A 17,349-nucleotide genomic window follows, 5' to 3' on the forward strand; every position below is an offset into this window, starting at 1 on the left:
CACAAGTAGGTGTAACTACATTAAAGAATATCCAAGAGAGCATGTAGATAAGGCAAGAGTCCTATTGTCTCTATAAACCAAGCTCAACTACACAGAAAATCCAAAGCTCTAATGCAATGTATCCAAGCAAATGCAAATAGTTCACATGCGAATCCATTGAAGTATATTTGAAGTGTAAAAGAGCAATGCAAGGGTCAATATATGAAGTACGTAACATCAAGGTGCCCATAGACATCAACTAATACATTCGGGAGCATAAAACTCAAGTAAGTCTTCAAACCCATAAAATGACAATCACTAAAGCAACTGAATCAAGTAACCAAAGCCCTAAGGCATCAAATCTAACTCAAATAACATCAAGCCTCAATAGACATAACCTTTGTAGTTTAAAAGCTACTATCCAAACTACTATGATAGTAATAAATCTCTACATAAGTGAGCTAATCAGGCTCTAAGCAATCCAAGTAGCATCCCAAATCATAGCCATACAATCTAGGCACCAAAATAGAATCCCCAAAGCATCAAATAAGCACAATGGAGCTTGCTATTTACTATCCACAGGGTACATAGTAGGTCTATACTGAATAGTAGAGTAATGGCTAATCCAAAACTCTCCAACCAATGCTCGGGATTAAGCCACACATTGTTCAAATGTTTGCCAAGGTAGCTGCCAACAAGTGCCAAGAGCTCCAAGAGTTATAGGAGAAGAGGTGCAGTGAGTCAAGGCAGCACAACAAGCAAAAAACATGTTGGTTGTACTGATCCATTTGCTAGTTGTGTTGCCTTCGTTTGAGCCTTGGGCAATGATCAATGAGGTCTAGAATGTCCCTGGAACAAGCATCAATAGCTGGGAACAAGTTGGGAGGAAGTGAGAGCACAATGCACACCTCGGGGTGAAGATGCCATGGTTGCCATGAAATCTTGAGCTGAAGCTTTGAATTCAAGTTGAAGCAAATGAAGAAGAAGCTCCTTGAATGGTTGGCTCTGATACTAATTGAAGGGAGAAGCCTGAGTGAAAGCATGAGCAAGCGGAAGTAGTAAGAGAGATGTGAGCTATCGAGGACGGAGAGAGAGAGAGAGAGAGAGAGAGAGAGAGAGAGAGAGAGAGAGAGAGAGAGAGAGAGAGAGAGAGAGAGAGAGAGAGAGAGAGAGAGAGAGAGAGAGAGAGAGAGAGAGTCAAGATATGTGAACTCCCAATAGTCACAATGTGTGGTAGGCCTTCCCTTATTCATAGTCACTAAAAGAATAAAAAATCAAGTGACAGTGATGGATGCCCACCATCTATAGTGTACGAGTGTGCGGTCATGGTGTGTGAAGTAAATACAAGGCGATGTAGGCACAAAGTGCCTCTACCCCCAACAGCAAGTGGAGGTGGAGGTGGTGATGTTGGTTGCAACGAAGGGCAGAACAAGTGAAGTATTATGAATAAAATTAGGAAGATTGCTTTAAAAAAAACTCACTCACACATACTCAAATAGATAGAAGTTGACCTTGAGAAAGTGGATGAAATTTTGGTTTGTTTTATGAACATATCAACTAAAAGTATGAAAAAGTAGGAGTGGTTGAATGCATAAATTAGATTAAAGAACTCTCCTCTACTAGGAATCTAGAGCACGATAAAGAATCCAAGAGATAGGTCTCATGTTATAGGCTATGTGATCAAGGATGATAGGGTGAAGCAACGATTGATTGATGGATTAACCTTTCAAGATATGATAATGTGGCTCACACATGGTGTAATAACTTTGATCACACATGGATAGTTGCTGGACTTAACCATTGCTATGTGTCGATAGGGCCAATGGATCTTACCAAAAGATGGAACACTCTCTTGTTTGATTAAATTTAAACTCCTTTCTTTAAAGAAGTCTTTTAAAGGACCATCACCCCCCTTCAAGCTAAATGTAATGTTTTTGGAACAAGGTGATTACTTAAGGAAGTTGAGAGGATACTGTGCAATGGCCGCAAATAACACTATCCTCATGTTATTGAATGGCAAGAGATTTGCACAATTGGAATTATTGTAATATGAAAGTAGCATGCATGCAATAAAGTTGCTATGGGGCAAAGGCAACACAATCATGTTTCAACACGTACAAGTCATGTTCATGAATACCCTTCTTTGCTCTCTTGGCAATGACATTTTACTTCATGTGTTGCAAGACCTTGGAAGTTACCTTTAAAGCCAAAGACAATAATCAAGCTTCAATTAAGAGCTAAATGGGATTTTGGTGGTGAAATGATAAACAAGGACTAATTTGCAACATTGCATGCCAAATAGAAGAAAGAAACACTAAGTGATAATGGGAACATTATAATGCATGATGACGGTATTACTAAAGTCTTGCATATGCATCTATTATCAAGTGTAAGTTTTGATCTTAAGTCAATGGAGATCGTAAGCAAAAGCTCTAAGATTTTCTTAAGCATGCATGCATGTGAGTGGATAATGTTACTTCTTTGCTTCTAGAAGGACCCTTTAGCTAGAGGGGGCAAAGTTTGCTTTGAAGAGGATGAAGAGAGGTAGTTTCAGGCCCTCACGGATTCCCTCCTTGTTTGTTTAGATCTAGTATGTATGTGGGAGGGATCTTGTAACATGCTGGAATTTTTTTGAGAGATAGGGGTCATATCAAAGAATGTTACCGTCATTAAGTTGATCCCAAAATCTAAAGTAGAAGTAAGCCTAATCATTAGCAAGGTCACTTACGATGTGTAATGTGCCATATAAGGTGATGGCCCAAATGTAAGCTCTGTGAATTAAGCTAGTGTTACCCATATGGTTCATATGCAACAATATGGGTTTGTATAAAATATGAAGATTCAAAATGCAATTTTAAACATTCTGCTTAGAATCGTTTGTGCACTAGAAAAAGGTTGTAATTATTTGCCTTGTACATATGGATCTTGATAAGGCTCGTGATGAAATAAGGTAGGAATTTATCCTCAAAGTCTTGCAATATTCTAGTTTTAAGGATGTTTTAAAAGAATGTTTTGCCAAATAATTTCAACTATTTTCAACAATGTCCTTGTTATTATATCCTTTAGTGGTTACCATACTCAATCAATGTTTTTATATAAAGACCAATGAGGTAGAGGTGCCTCTTTGACTTGCTTCTATTTACTCTCATTATTTAGCACTTCTCAATTCGATCAAGAGAAAGGTATGGCAAGGGATGATCAAGGGCTTAGCACTCCCTAGTGGTAAGATTATGTATGCTTGCATGTTCATTGATCGGTAGCCAAAGCAAGTATATGATGAGTTTGCTTACCTTTTCAAGATCTTTGGTTTGTGCCCATAAGACTAAGGTACTCTAAATTGGGTTTGAGGATCCTCCTACTCGTATGTAGTAGTATAACTTGAAAGAAATTGAAAATGACATCGTTTTTAGGTACCTTGGTCACCCATTAGAAGAATGGTTGTTGTGAAGGATACGTTAATTCCTTTTTACAAGTTCTTGTTTTCCTTTGCTAAGACAAATTGGAACCAACTTGAGATGCCATTTAAAATTTTGTGATCCTTTGGAGATAAAAGTATGTACCATATAGTAATCGTGGGACCAACTTATTGCATCAAAGAGCGATGGAGGTGTTGGATATTATGTTCAATTTGAATGAAAGTAGATATAATATGGTTGGATAGGTGGAATAGCTAAGGACTTTTGGCTTACATCTTGTGCTTTTGGAATAAGGGGTACTTGAAGTAATGGATGAATGAAAAAAGGACTAGTGGCTCACACCTTGTGCTTTTGGAACAAGGGGTACTTGAAGTAATGGATGAATAAACAAAGCAAGCACTCAAGTTTTCCAAAGAAAAGGAGCAACTTAGAGTAGTTGAATAATAGGTGGATACTCAAAACCATGGAGACTTGGAAAATTTTGAGATGCAAGGCATGTTTCAAAAAATTGTTTGAAGCATGCCCAAAAGGCCACTTCCTTGTTTTAACTAAATATGCTTCTTTGGAGGGCAATGACCAAGAGATTGCCTACTAAAGATGTGCTTGGTAAATCTAGAGAGGTCTCACCTGGAAGTAGTGGCTTTTGGGTGACATAGGATCCACGGTAAATTGAGGATGTTGTGGGAGATTCCGAGAATTGTTGGTATTAGAAAAGTATGGCTCACTAGAAATGAAGTTTTGTATGATAGAAAAAGGAGATCACAAGTGATTCTTGTTGGTTGTGCTATTAAAATAATGTATGAAGCCTCAACCATCATGGCGAAGCTAGCTAAGAGGGACCCCATCTTTAGGATGGTGTCTAAGCTTCTACAGAAGTTGTGGCAACTTGATTATTGTTAGTTATGCTATTAAAATAATGTGTGAAGCCTCCACCATTATGGTAAAGCTAGCTAAGAGGGACACCATCTTTAGGATGGTATCCAAGCTTCTAAAGAAGCAGTTGTGGTAGCCTTATGGCAATGCAAATTGTTATTATCATTTGATTAGAGTCGTGTCATGCCAGGGTTGGGGGGGGGGGGGAGGGTGGAAAACAAAGCGGGTTCAGAGTTGTGCGGTCACATTTATTGTGGATAACAATAAAATCTCGAAGGACACAATCCACTAATCCTGTTGCATCATAAATGCTGCTAGTTTGTCATTTGTTGATTGCTCGCAACCTTTTTGAGAAAAACAATAAGTTGCAATCTGATTGGGAGTGTTGCTGTAACAGTGAATTTAGCACCAAATAAAGTGTATTCAATGATTGGTAAAGCTTTCACACCAAGAAGAAAACATTAGGGGTGTTATGTTTCAGCCATGGAGATGTTTTTAGAGGACTTATATGCAGGTGAATGGCTAAAAATAGGGCAATATCTCAACAGCTATCCAAAAAGAATGAGTGGTCAAAAGAAGAGTAAAAAAGGATTAAAAGAAAGGCATATGCTTTGCATAGAAGCACCCCCTACAAAGGTTGAGTGTGACCGCATTGTTGCAGGTATACTCACCCCCCTTCCTCCATAGGCGTTGGGTATGACCCAGCCCTAATACAATATCTTTACTATTAGTTAACGAGAGGTGGGGGGCGGGTGCCACGTGGTAGCCCCCCACCTCCCCCACAAGAAAAAAAGAGAACGCGGGGGCGGGTGCCAGCGCCCGTCCCCGCCCCTGCCTTCGCGCCGGACTGAGTCTAGGCGCGGAGCGCCTAGTAGATTTGATAATGCAAGATCTACTTGCATTTAGAGAAATGCGAGGGTAGTCTGGGAATTATCAGAAGATTCAGGGGCATTTTGCCCAATTTTACCTCATATAAATAAGGAGAGAGACGATCCAGAGGTGCTTCATGAGTGCCCGTCCTCCAGGCCGCGATCAATTCTAGGTTGTTGCCTGCTTGCATTGCTACCACCATGAGCAGCGCCCTGCAAGAAGGAGAGCGGCAGTCCTCAGAGATCGAAGAAGAGCATACTGATTCGGAGTCATCCGAAGGTAAAGACAATGCTGCACTTGTCCTCTTTTTCCTCCGAGCATTTTTGCCTCATACATTCGGTCCTCTCCTGCAGCCATTGACGAAGATGACGTCAAGGTGGAGGCATCTGCTTTCAAGAGCTCCTCCATGGACAGAGACGACGCATTGCCCCCGAAGGTTACATCCGAAGTCGAGGTCCTCAACGAAGGTGTCACCAAGCAGATTATCAAAGAGGGGCATGGCAGCTCCCCTACCGATAATTCTACTTGCTTCAGTAAGTTTGATACGCTGATCTACTTTGAATTCTTGCAAAGTGAATCCTGGATGAATCCTGGACAGAGCAAGCAATGAGAGGAATATGGGGCTTTGCATGAAAATAAATAGCAAATGGCACAAATAAAATTTACCACATAAGGTGGCACTTCTGACTAATTCTAGCAGGCACTTCTGTGAAAGTACAAATAAGGACGTCATCTGGATTATGTCTTTGACTTCCAAAGACTAGGAGGTGCCTCAATCAGGAGCGTCAATATGTACCAGGCCTCTCACTATTGTCTATTAAGTTTAAACTCACACAAGCAGGCTCTTGTTTTTAGCATTGCCTGTGACGGCATATGCTATTACAATGATATGCTGGTGAATCTTCTCCGAAAAATTGGCTCCAGTTAACTGAAGTTAAGAGGTGGACTTTGACTTTCCATTTCACATGAGTCAATTGGAAACACAGAAGTGCAACGCTACTGCACACACCCGTGCACCTTTGGTTAAATAAGTTGAAGCTCATGTGAGATTCCCTACATTTGGTAATAGGACATAAACTCAAACAGCTTTCACGTACTGATCAAAGGTGCTCTATCACTTTATGAGTTCATTCCTAGCCAGCAATGCTTGATTGTTTTTGGAAACATGCATCAATATGAAGCAACAAGAATTCAAAGAGAAATGGAATGCACCAGTTTCTAGCATCTTCATGCAACTCTAAACTGGTGAGCCTAAGAAGCCAAACAACAACATTGAGTCCCTTGGCTCCGAAAGTTCTGTCTTATTGCAATACATCACTGAAGTGTGAAATTCTTGACTCTCTTTGTGACATATTTCAAGCAATGCAGATCTCTTTAGCTCCAGCGCAGCCCAAAGTTGTGGACATGGGAGACCAACTTTGAGACTAGAAGGTGCATTCAGCACAGAGATGCTGAGGCACTTGCGAAATCCACCAACTACGACCATCATCATGAATTGGAAGCTGTCTGTGGCTTTGTGCAGTCCCTTATCCTCGTTTTGCTCACAATCTTAAGTTTTCCACTTTCTTATCACAATATCAACACACTTGATATAGTCTTCATAATATGACCTCCTAAGTCAGTGGCTACAAACCTATTTCCCAAGGAGATCATAAGTGCCATGGTTAGATGAGAGGATGAACATCTCTTTACATGCAGCTTATAACCAGCTGTGAGTCAACTAGGATCTTGTCATTGGATCCGTGATTTGTTCACGCCTCAATGATGCTTCTTGTAGCACACATTTCATGTGGCACCATGTTTCATTTTTTGTAGGGTTTGCAGCTGTGAAGACAGTGACTGCTGCAAATAAGAGTGTTGATCCTGTACAGCAGCCTAGAACTGATAATGCAGCCTTCAGGGTGGGTTCATGATTGGCGATAGCAGCGAGAGTGTGAAGAGAGTGCTGAAACTGAAAACACAGTTGATCTAGGGGTGACCATCAGCTGGCAATAGCTACAGATGTGGAGGAGAGTACAGGAAGGCAAAATGAGATGGTTAGAGTGCTTTGGAGGTTGGTGGCAATAGGGAGGATCCACCAAACAAGCTGGTGGCAGCCAGACAGCAGGGGTAAAATGATCAATGATGAGGGTGGCAGCTTGCAGCAAGGGGGTGATGGAGATGATGATGGAGGGTTGGAGTGCTTGCACAATTTGTGAATGAGGGATGAGAGATGGATGCTCACAACATGTCCTTATGTAGGGAGTATTTGGGCATTTGTCCTAGTGCCAAAATAAAATACATTTTTAATGGAATAAATCTTTTTGGGGCTGTTTTGTGAAGCTAAATTTGGATTGAATACACAATAGTTTTGTATTAATGTAGTCCTTAGGATTGGTGGCTCAACCTCTCCTCAGGCCGAAAAAAGGCGTCCAAGTGGAGTGCAAGTTTAGCTCTTTCTCTTTTTCTCAAAAGGTCCCACAAAGGACTAAGGCATTGGACTAAAGGTGTCACTATGGACTACCCAAAGGCCTGCCACGATTGCAAAGATGATGGATACTCATCTTTCGGGTAGCCCAAGTGAATGGGTTGTTGGGTGTAAAGTCCCTTAATCTCCGTGTGTATAAACTTATACGGGTGTGAACACACCCTTATTTGTACCCTAACATATAAATACATTTTTTTCTTTGTGTACACTCATCTTGGGATTCTCTCACTCTCACTCTCAACACTACTACTACTACATTTCTGTCTCGCACTTCATTGCGCACTCATCCCAACAAATTGGTATCAGAGCTGCAGCAAGAGTATGCGCGCTTCCCGAGGACAGTGTGAGTGAATTCAGCGTGCATGTGCGAAGAAGGAAGCAGATTGTTCATCTTTCAGCCAGTCGATGGGCAAGAGGCATTTGACTTGACTAGGCGACTAGTCAGGTTGGTCAGTCGCATTGTTTTCAGGCCAGCGTGGGCAGCGGGTCAGTAATAAGCGATAGTTGTTTTTGACCAAACAGGTTAGGCGGAGATCAATTGGCGACGGTGGAAATAGGTGATGGCCTACACAAGTCAAGCTTGAGCAAGCAGTTTGGCGTGAGCTGGTAATGGCGTGTGCAGGTGATGCCTGGCGGAGACCACGGGAAAGCGGGTAGGTCGACGACAGCACATCCATCTTTTTTTGTTAGTTTAAAATTTTTTTTTTCTGCAATCTGCCCCCCTTCTCATTGACGGGGGGGGTTCACACACGGAAGCACAACTTTACATTTGTGCACATTTGTGCTCGAAAATTTGGGGGTTTTCCCAGATTTGATGTTGTTCATGCATAATAGTGACATTGGACTTGGAATATGCAAAAATTGTACACACTGGCCTTGAAAATTTTGGGGCTTTTCATGTATTAGTGAAATTTTGCTTAATTGAGCCGAATTTATTGGCATTGGTGCACACTTGGACTCAAGAAATTTGGGGCTTTTGCAAAATTCTGCATTTTGCTATATTTGCCTCTTTTATGCTCTCGGGAACACATATTAATGCAATTGGGACAGATTGGTCAGTGAAAATTTGGGGCTTTTGCTGAAATTTGTGAATTTTGGCAAAATTGATGTATGAAATACACATTGAGGACATTGCTGAAGCAATCTTGGTGCTGTAAGCAGTGAAATTTCAGCTTATTATCTCCCACTTGTGAGATTTTGAAGAAATTGCAGAGAATTCTGGTGTTTTTGTATATCAAAAGTGCTTTTGGACACATATGTATGCAGTACACATGTTTGGCAGCTTCCATCGAGTTGATGTATTCCTGAATGGTATGGTGCAGTAGTCTTAGTGATCATTTGTGGATCTGGGATTGTTGCAAATGTATTTTTGGTGATACTGCTGAAGCAGGAGTCACCTTGCAGTGGTGTATGCATGGATTATATGTTGATATCTTAGTTATATTATTGAAAGTCATACCTTCTACTGCTGTACATAAATTTGGATCAAATCTTGCTCTTATCTCCTGAAAATTTGGTCTGAAATTAGTTGAATATTCAACCCAATATTTATTGTCATAAAATATAGCATTGGTGCTTGGCACTTTGTTGAACAATGGCTACTAATGTTTTTAGTAGCAATAACACTTAATCCCTTCTTGAAATCAAGAGGTTTGATGGCACTGGCTTTGATTTGTGAAAAGAGAGGATGCAAGGCATTTTGTTTCTCAAGGATTGTGATGATGCTCTCTTGGAAATCAAGCCTGCAGAAGAATAAGGCCATTGCATACATTAAAATGGTTGTATCTGATGATGTACTTGTAGACATTAAGCATCTTGATACGGCTTATGCCATATGGAAAAAGTTGATGGACACTTATGAAAATACAACTTCAGTAAAACAAGTGTATCTCATGTGCAAGCGTGTGAACATGGAGTTGGAGGAGTCTAAGCCAGCATCGGAGCATTTAAGTGCTTTCACAGGGATTTTGAGTCAGTTTGTAGGACTTTGGTTTGTAGCTCTTCAATGATAAATTGAAGACTATTTTCTTGTTGATGACTTTGCTTGACAACTGGGAGTCATTGGTCGTTTCACTAAGCAACAACCTTGTTTTAACCTTTGATGGTGTTAGGGGCTCTATTCTCAATGAGGAGATCAAAAGAAAGTCTAGTGGAGAAAGCAGTGGTTCAGCCTATGATCTTAGAGGCAGGTCACAAAAGAGAGGTAATGCAGGAAATAAAGGCAAAAGCAGGAGTAAAAGCAAGGGCAAACAACAGGATGCTACTTGCTATCAGTGTGGGCCCAAAGGATATAAAAAGCCTGATTGTCGGCTTTACAAGAAAGAGCGAGAAAGAAAGGAACAGCAAGGAAAGAAAAAGAAGGATGACAAGAAAGATGATGATAGCTCTCCCTCAAAAGAAGTTGCAAAGGCAAATGTTGCATCTAGCGTGGTTATTGAAGAGTTCTCTAACATTGAACAGATACTTGTTGTAGCCTCATGTAATGATGTAGATGTTATGGTAGCAACAAGTGATATACACATCATAAAAAAGGAGGTGATTGATGCCTTACTTTCAGCTCATGATGGGCTGTCCCAATCATGGATAGTGGATAGTGGTGCCTCTTTTCATGCTACTCTCTCTTTGGAGTCATTTTTTGAATTCATTGCAGGTTGCCTAGGCAAGGTTTACTTGGGCAACAATTATGAGGGTAGTAGTCCTCCCTCACCCACGTGATGGCGTCGTGGTATGACGTTGATAGCGTCCACCCTCTACACGTGAAATCTCGTTCCTTAAGCCTTTTGGCTTTCTTGTAAGTATTCTCGTGCCTCCGTTGCACATCATAATACACATATCGCGTTACTTTCATTCCGTGTCGTGTTACCTTGCCCGTTACATGTTACCTTCTGCTGCCCATGACGTGTTACGCTTTCGCGTTCCGTGTCGTGTTGAAAAACGCTTCCGCACAATTGTGGGACCACTGAATAGAGGGTGATCCCTCATGAGGCGAGCTGTTGCCTACCCCATGACGGCTCCAAGGATCGTGTTACCTTCATTCCGTGTCGTGTTACCTTGCCTGTTACGTGTTACCTTCCGCTGCCCATGACGTGTTATGCTTCTGCGTTCCGTGTCGTGTTGAAAAACGCTTCTGCACAACTGTGGGACCGCTGAATAGAGGGTGATCCCTCATGAGGCGGGCTCCACGGGGTGGGTGTTGCCTACCCCATGACGACTCCAAGGGAGTGTCGTCACACTTGGTATCAGAGCAAACTACTCGACTGGTGCGCAATGACCCCCGAGTGAGTGAGCCTGGTTGAAGTACGATGGGTAAAAAGAAGAAAGGTGCTGGAAAAGTAGAAAATGAGCATAAAAGAGTGGATAGGGTCCAAAATGAGGCCGAAAAACAGCGAATTGAAGATTTTATGCTGAAAAATACAAGATTTTGACTCATTGGTTCAAAAATGAGGATGAAAAACGAATCCTCTGGACAACTAAAATACAATGGCTGCAAAGCGGCCATTTTTTGTCAAAGAAAGAAGAAAAAGATTTTGAAGGCAAATTGAAGCTCGTCAAGGACACACAACTTCTGACAAAAACGTGTCTTCGAGTAGTCAATGACAACATAGCCGAGTGGTTTGAAACCCACAAGAAAATGTTAGCCTTGGATTTGGTGCGCGTGGAGCGCCAATTGCATATAGATATGATAACACAGTATGGTGAAGCCATCGCGCAGGGGGATATGCCGGATGATTTAGTTCCAACAAAGACACCCCCGCATGTCAATCTACACAGTGTGTTGATATGCATAATTCCAATAGTGATTACGAGTCAGAAAGTGAATCAGAAAGTAAAAGTGGTGCAGATGACCTATTGAATGATCAAGAGTTTTTGACTTCAATAGAATGCCGCATAGCCATGGCTGAACAGATGATATCAAATGGCCAATTGACTCCCGAACAACGAAGAACGCTACCACAGATGGTAGTCAGAATGAAGCAAGTGCTGGCAGCGCACAATAGACAATGTCAGGAATTTGTCCAACTACAGCTTGGCAGTATTGATTCAACTTATACAGAAGTAGATGACGAAGGTCAACAGTATGCTAATCAAGTAGAATTAGAATGGTCCAACGGGCCATATGCAGAAAACAAGTATGAAGAACTCGTGACGGCACGGACGAGTATAAATGAAACCGTGGCCAAGGAGCCTCCAATATGCATATAGGGGGTCAGTACGCCCAGTTACATGGTAGATAGAGTGCTTATTGAAGAATATGAAGTTTGGCAAGCGACCTCTTGGTCGGATTCAGAAGTGGCCTGTGGGCCTAGTTATATGTTTGATGACGTATTGATAGAAGAATGTGCTGAATAAAAGACGACCTCCGAGTCGCATCTATTACCAGATGGCGTGATCCTTGAAGAGTGTAATATTGTGGATGAGGCAATTATAGCCCAATCCCAAGCAGTTGACCCCCCTAATGGCATGGAGTCGAGTTCAAACTCTCATGACCAGTTTCCATATGAAGACTCTTGGAGCTGGGAGGATAAACGAACGGCCAGAGCATCTATTGAGGACTCCTGGAGCCGGGAGGATAAACAAACGGCCATATCTTGCATTGAAGACTCCTGGAGCCGGGAGGATAAACGAATGGCCATATTCCACGATGACATATTTGAAGACTCCTGGAGCCGGGAGGATAAACGAACGGCCAGATCATGTATTGAAGACTCCTGGAGCCGGGAGAATAAACGAACGGCCAGATCATGTAGTGAAGACTCCTGGAGCCGGGAGGATAAACAAATGGCCAGATCATGTATTGAAGACTCTTGGAGCCGGGAGCATAAACGAACGGCCATAATTCAGTATAAAGCTAAGCCATGTTGCCGGGAGCCGAGTTCGAGTTCAAGTGATTATAGTTCTAGTGATTACAGTTATGACTCTTATGAGTCCAATGATGAAGATGACTCTGCGGAGTCTAGGTCAGAAGAAGAAGAAGAAGAAGATGATGAAGAAAAACCAGATCAGAATGCAGATCTTAAAGCAGACGAAGATGAGTCAGATGCAGATCAGAAAGATGATGTTGAGCATGGGAGAGCGGTCTGTACCGTCTCGAAGAAGACCGACATGGACCAGGTTATGCTGTGATGGGTTGAGGCCCTGAAGGGAAGAAGGGGCCAGACGGAGCCGGGTGCGAGCTCGCGGGTTGGTGACCCTCCCTATGGTACGGAGTCGGGTACGAACTTGCGTGACCAAAGTATCGTTAAGCTGCTGGAGGTCATGGTCGTGTTTGACGAGTATGAGTCAGAAACCGAGCCGTCACATTCAGATAGTGATAGTGTTGAAGACTCCTTGTGCCGGGAGGATAAACGAACGGCGACATCCTATGTTGAAGACTCCTTGTGCCGGGAGGATAAACAAACGGACACATCCTATATTGAAAACTCCTGGAGCCGGGAGTATAAACGAACGGCCAGTTTTCATAGTGATACCCCACACAACTCCTGGAGCCGGGAGATTAAACAGACGGCCACATACCATATCGAAGACTCCTTCAGCTGGGAGGATAAACGAACGGCCACTTCTCATATTGAAGACTCCTTGTGCCGGGAGGATAAACGAAAGGCTATGCTTATTGAGAATCTTTTCAAAGACTCGTTGAGCCAGGAGGATAAAAGAAAGGCCATTTTCCACGATGATTCTTCTGAAGGCTCCTTGCGCTGGGAGGATAAATGAATGGCCCATTTAAATGATGACACCCTTGAAGACTCCTTTAGCTAGGAGGATAAACGAATGGCTTATTTTCATATTGATTCTTGCGAAGACTCCCTGTGCCAGGAGGATAAAGAAACGGCCAATCTTTGTACATCTTTTGTCGAAGACTCCTTGCCATGGGAGAATAAACAAACGGGCAATTTCCATGCTGATCATGCAGCTATACCAATCTCCTTGTGCTAGGAGCGTAAAAGAAAGGCCATTTATCCAATTACCATATGGTACTTGAAGAGAGTGAAAATCCGAAGGATAAAGAACTCCCGTCGCCAGGAGTATAAACGAATGGCTTATGTGCAAGGTGCAAGGAGAGCAGTCCAAAACTTGCGTCGCCACGAGTATAAAAGAACAGCTAGTTCCCCTCCCTCACCCACGTGATGGTGTCGTGGTATGCACGTTGATAGCGTCCACCCTCTACACGTGAAATCTCGTCCCTCAAGCCTTTCAACTTTCTTGTAAGTATTCTCGTGCCTCCTTTGCACATCATAATATACATATCGTGTTACCTTCATTCCGTGTCGTGTTACCTTGCCCGTTACGTGTTACCTTCTGCTGCCCATGACGTGTTACGCTTCCCTGTTCCGTGTTGTGTTGAAAAACACTTCCGTACAACCATGGGACCGCTGAATAGAGGGTGATCCCTCATGAGGCGAGCTCCACGGGGTGGGTGTTGCCTACCCCATGACGGCTCCAAAGGAGTGTCGTCACACAATCATGCATGTGAGATAGAGGGTGTAGGTACCATTCACTTGGCCCTTGAAGAGCTGATTTTACAGGATGTTAGATATGTACTTGGCATAAAGAGAAGTCTATTGTTAGTTGGGCAGCTTGATGCAAGAGGATATTTTACTACCTTTGGTGGTGAAACTTGGAAGGTTCACAAGGGCTCTATGCTGATTGTTAAAGGCAGCAAAAAGGGGACTTTGTACTATTTGCATTGTAAAACATTAGTTGGTAAGTTTTTGGCTGTGGCTGAAGTTCATTCACAGATGGAACTTAGTCATGAAAGACTTGGCCATATGAGCCAGAAAGGCCTTCGGGTTCTTTCCTCTTTAGGGAGATTTGATGTGAAAGGCTCTTGTCTCGACTTTCGCAATGATTGCATATATGGAAAACACGTGAAGTCTCCTTATTACTCTGGTGTCGTTAAGAAGTTCAATGCTCTTGATTTAGTACACTTTGATGTGTGCACTATGCCTGTTAATTCACATGGGGGTGCACGGTACTTTATCACGTTTATTGATGATTTCAGTAAAAAGTCACGGGTGCATGTGCCAAAGAGCAAAAAGGAAGTGTTGGATGCCTTTAAAAGGTTTTATGCTTTTATTACCACACAAAAAAAAGCTTAAGTAAAAAACTATAAGAACGGATAATGTGTGTGAGTATGTTTCTAATGAGTTTAAAAAGTTTTGTGAGATGCATGGCACTAAGAGGGAGTTGATAGCCCCTCACAATCCTGCATCAAATGGCGTGGCTGAAAGATATAATTGCACATTTGTGAGAGAGTTAGATGCATGCTGTCCACAGCTAATCTCGTGCAACAGTTTTGGGGTGAGGCTCTTAAAATTGCAGTTCATGTATGCAATCGCTCTCCTAATTGTGCATTTGAAAATGGCATTCTTGAAGAGGTTTGGTTTGGCAAACTTGCCTCATATGACCATTTGCGTGTCTTTGGTTGTGGTGCCTTTGTGCATGTTCGTGTAAATTAGAGAACTAAACTAGATATAAAATCCATCAAGGGTATCTTCATGTGATATGGAGATGAGGGAGAGATGGGTTATAGAGTTTGGCTTCCTCAGGGCAAGAAGATAGTACGCAGTCGAGACATAGTATTTAATGAGGCAAAGTTGCTGGAAAATGCTACACATGGTGACCTTGACAAAAAGAAAGTCAAATTTCGCATGAACAGTCAGCCATTTAGCAACTGTTAACTGAAGATTTTGTCCCTTTTGATGCTGAAAATGAGTAGTAACCTATTGTGCTACAGCCAAAAGATAATGAATAGCAAATTGATGCACATGATGGAATAGGACAGCAAGAAGAACATGGTGAAAACAGGTTACAGCAGCAAGAAAATGCTGAAAATCAGCCACCAGGTGATGGTGTGCACATACTTGAGGATGTAGGCCCATTGCCTAACAATACAGATCATTGGGTAAGAAGGTCTACACGTATTAGAAGGCAGCCACAAAGGTTTCAGCCCTCTTTGGATTGCATTTTATTGATTGATGAAGGTGAGCCTTTGACATTTAGAGAGGCACAATCATGTGAAAACAAGAGAAAGTAGGAGCTTGCTATGCAGGAAGAGATGAAGTCTTTGTATGCGAATAACACATGGGAGCTTGTACCTTTGCCCAAGGATAGGAAAGTTATCCCCAATAAATGGGTTAACAAGGTGAAATGTATTGATGGGAAGCCCAAGTACAAGGCACGTTTGTTTGCCAAGGGCTATACACAGAAGGAAGGCATAGACTTCCAGGAGGTTTTTTCACCAGTAATGAAGATGACTACACTCTGTGTTTTGTTGCTCTCATTGTATCCTTGGACTTAAAGTTGGATTAGATGGATGTGAAGACTGGTTTTCTTCATGGTGACTTGGATGAAGAGCTGCACATGAAACAACTCGAAGGTTTTGCTATTCTAGGGAAAGAGCATTTGGTTTGTAAGCTGAAGCGCAGCTTATATGGGCTGAAATGAGTCCCTAGACAGTGGTATAAAAAGTTTGATACCCTTATGCTTAGTCATGGACTTAAATGCAACCATGCAGATCATTGCTTATACACTAAAAAGGTTGATGATAGAAGTCTTATTATGCTGGTCTTATATATGGATGACATGCTGATTGCAGGAAAGCATAAGAGTACTTTAAATGCTTTTAAAAGGTAGCTGGATTCAGCCTTCTTTATGAAAGATTTGGGGGCTTGTGGTTCTTTGATGTATGCCATGGTTGCAACTCGTTGTGACATTGCTCATGCAATGGGAGCTGTTAGTAGATTCATGTCTAACCCTGGCAAGCCACATTGGAAAGTAGTGGAATGTTACTTTAGATACTTAAAAGGTACACAGGAAAAGTGTATATGCTATTGTAAGCCTAAAGGGTACACTAGAGTTGCAGGGATTTTGTGATTTGGACATGGCAGGAGATCTTGACACTAGAAAATCTACAAGTGGGTATGTCTTTACGTTGGTTGGTGGGGGCTATTTCTTGGTGTTCAATGTTGCAGAAAATTGTGGCATTGAGTGTTACAGAGGCTGAATATATTTCAGCCACAGAAGCTTCTAAGGAAGCTATTTGGCTTGGTTGTTTGGTCAAGGATTTTGGTCTTTCTTCATGTACTCCAGTGCTCTAATGTTGGGATAAGTGCGCAATGAAGTGCGAGACAGAAATGGAGTAGGAGCAGTATTGAGAGTGAGAGCGAGAGAATCCCAAGACGAGCATACCAGTGAGTGACGGTACACAAAGAATAAAATGTATTTATATGTTAGGGTACAAATAAGGGTGTGTTCACACCCATATAAGTTTATACACACGGGGATTAAGGGCCAAGACCATCATCCAAGACCTATCGAATGAAGTGGTACCGAACTATGTTTTTGGTACATGCAAGAAACATGGCATTCTTAGCCAAACATACGGCACTTTGGCTAATGATTTAAATAAGAAATTTGACAGTAGGATCCCCCACAAAGTATAGTCAAGGCAAGATTGCTGTTGTGAGGTATGAAGAAGTCATGAGAGTGCACAACAGGAGTAGATCATGAACCTGGGGAGAGAAGGGAAGAGAGAGAGAAAGCATGCAGAGAGAGAAGGAACAAACCTGCATTGATCAGAATGAGAATGTTGAATACAAGGCTGCACAGTCAGCCCTTGCACCCTACTGGTCCGTGTTAGTGGAAAATGTGGTAGAAGAGACTGAGGTTGTAGTTGATGGGAGTGAATGGATGCAGCTGAAATCATGCACTGTAGAAGCAGCCTGAAAGTGGCAGCCATAAATA

The 17,349-nt window shown here is 42.2% G+C and overlaps 1 protein-coding gene across 2 annotated transcripts in view; it reads left to right on the top strand.

Moving 5' to 3' along the window:
- The first annotated feature begins 5,170 nt into the window (after positions 1–5,170).
- Positions 5,171–17,349, top strand: part of TWD1 (FKBP-type peptidyl-prolyl cis-trans isomerase family protein) — a 31,258-nt gene continuing 19,079 nt past the window's right edge. Inside the window, exons 1-2 of one of the 2 annotated variants that reach the window (XM_087691680.1) lie at positions 5,171–5,417; positions 5,492–5,671. In XM_087691680.1, the coding sequence (XP_087547806.1) occupies positions 5,339–5,417; positions 5,492–5,671 (259 nt within the window). In that variant the 5' untranslated portion in view covers positions 5,171–5,338. Of the gene's footprint in view, positions 5,418–5,491; positions 5,672–17,349 lie in introns of those variants that run through there. The other variant, XM_087691681.1, reaches the window with a different exon arrangement.

Source organism: Lygodium microphyllum, chromosome 13 (assembly GCF_053477565.2).
Source record: "Lygodium microphyllum isolate KBCC chromosome 13, Lygodium_microphyllum_v1.1.10, whole genome shotgun sequence".
NCBI classification, from domain to species: domain Eukaryota; kingdom Viridiplantae; phylum Streptophyta; class Polypodiopsida; order Schizaeales; family Lygodiaceae; genus Lygodium; species Lygodium microphyllum.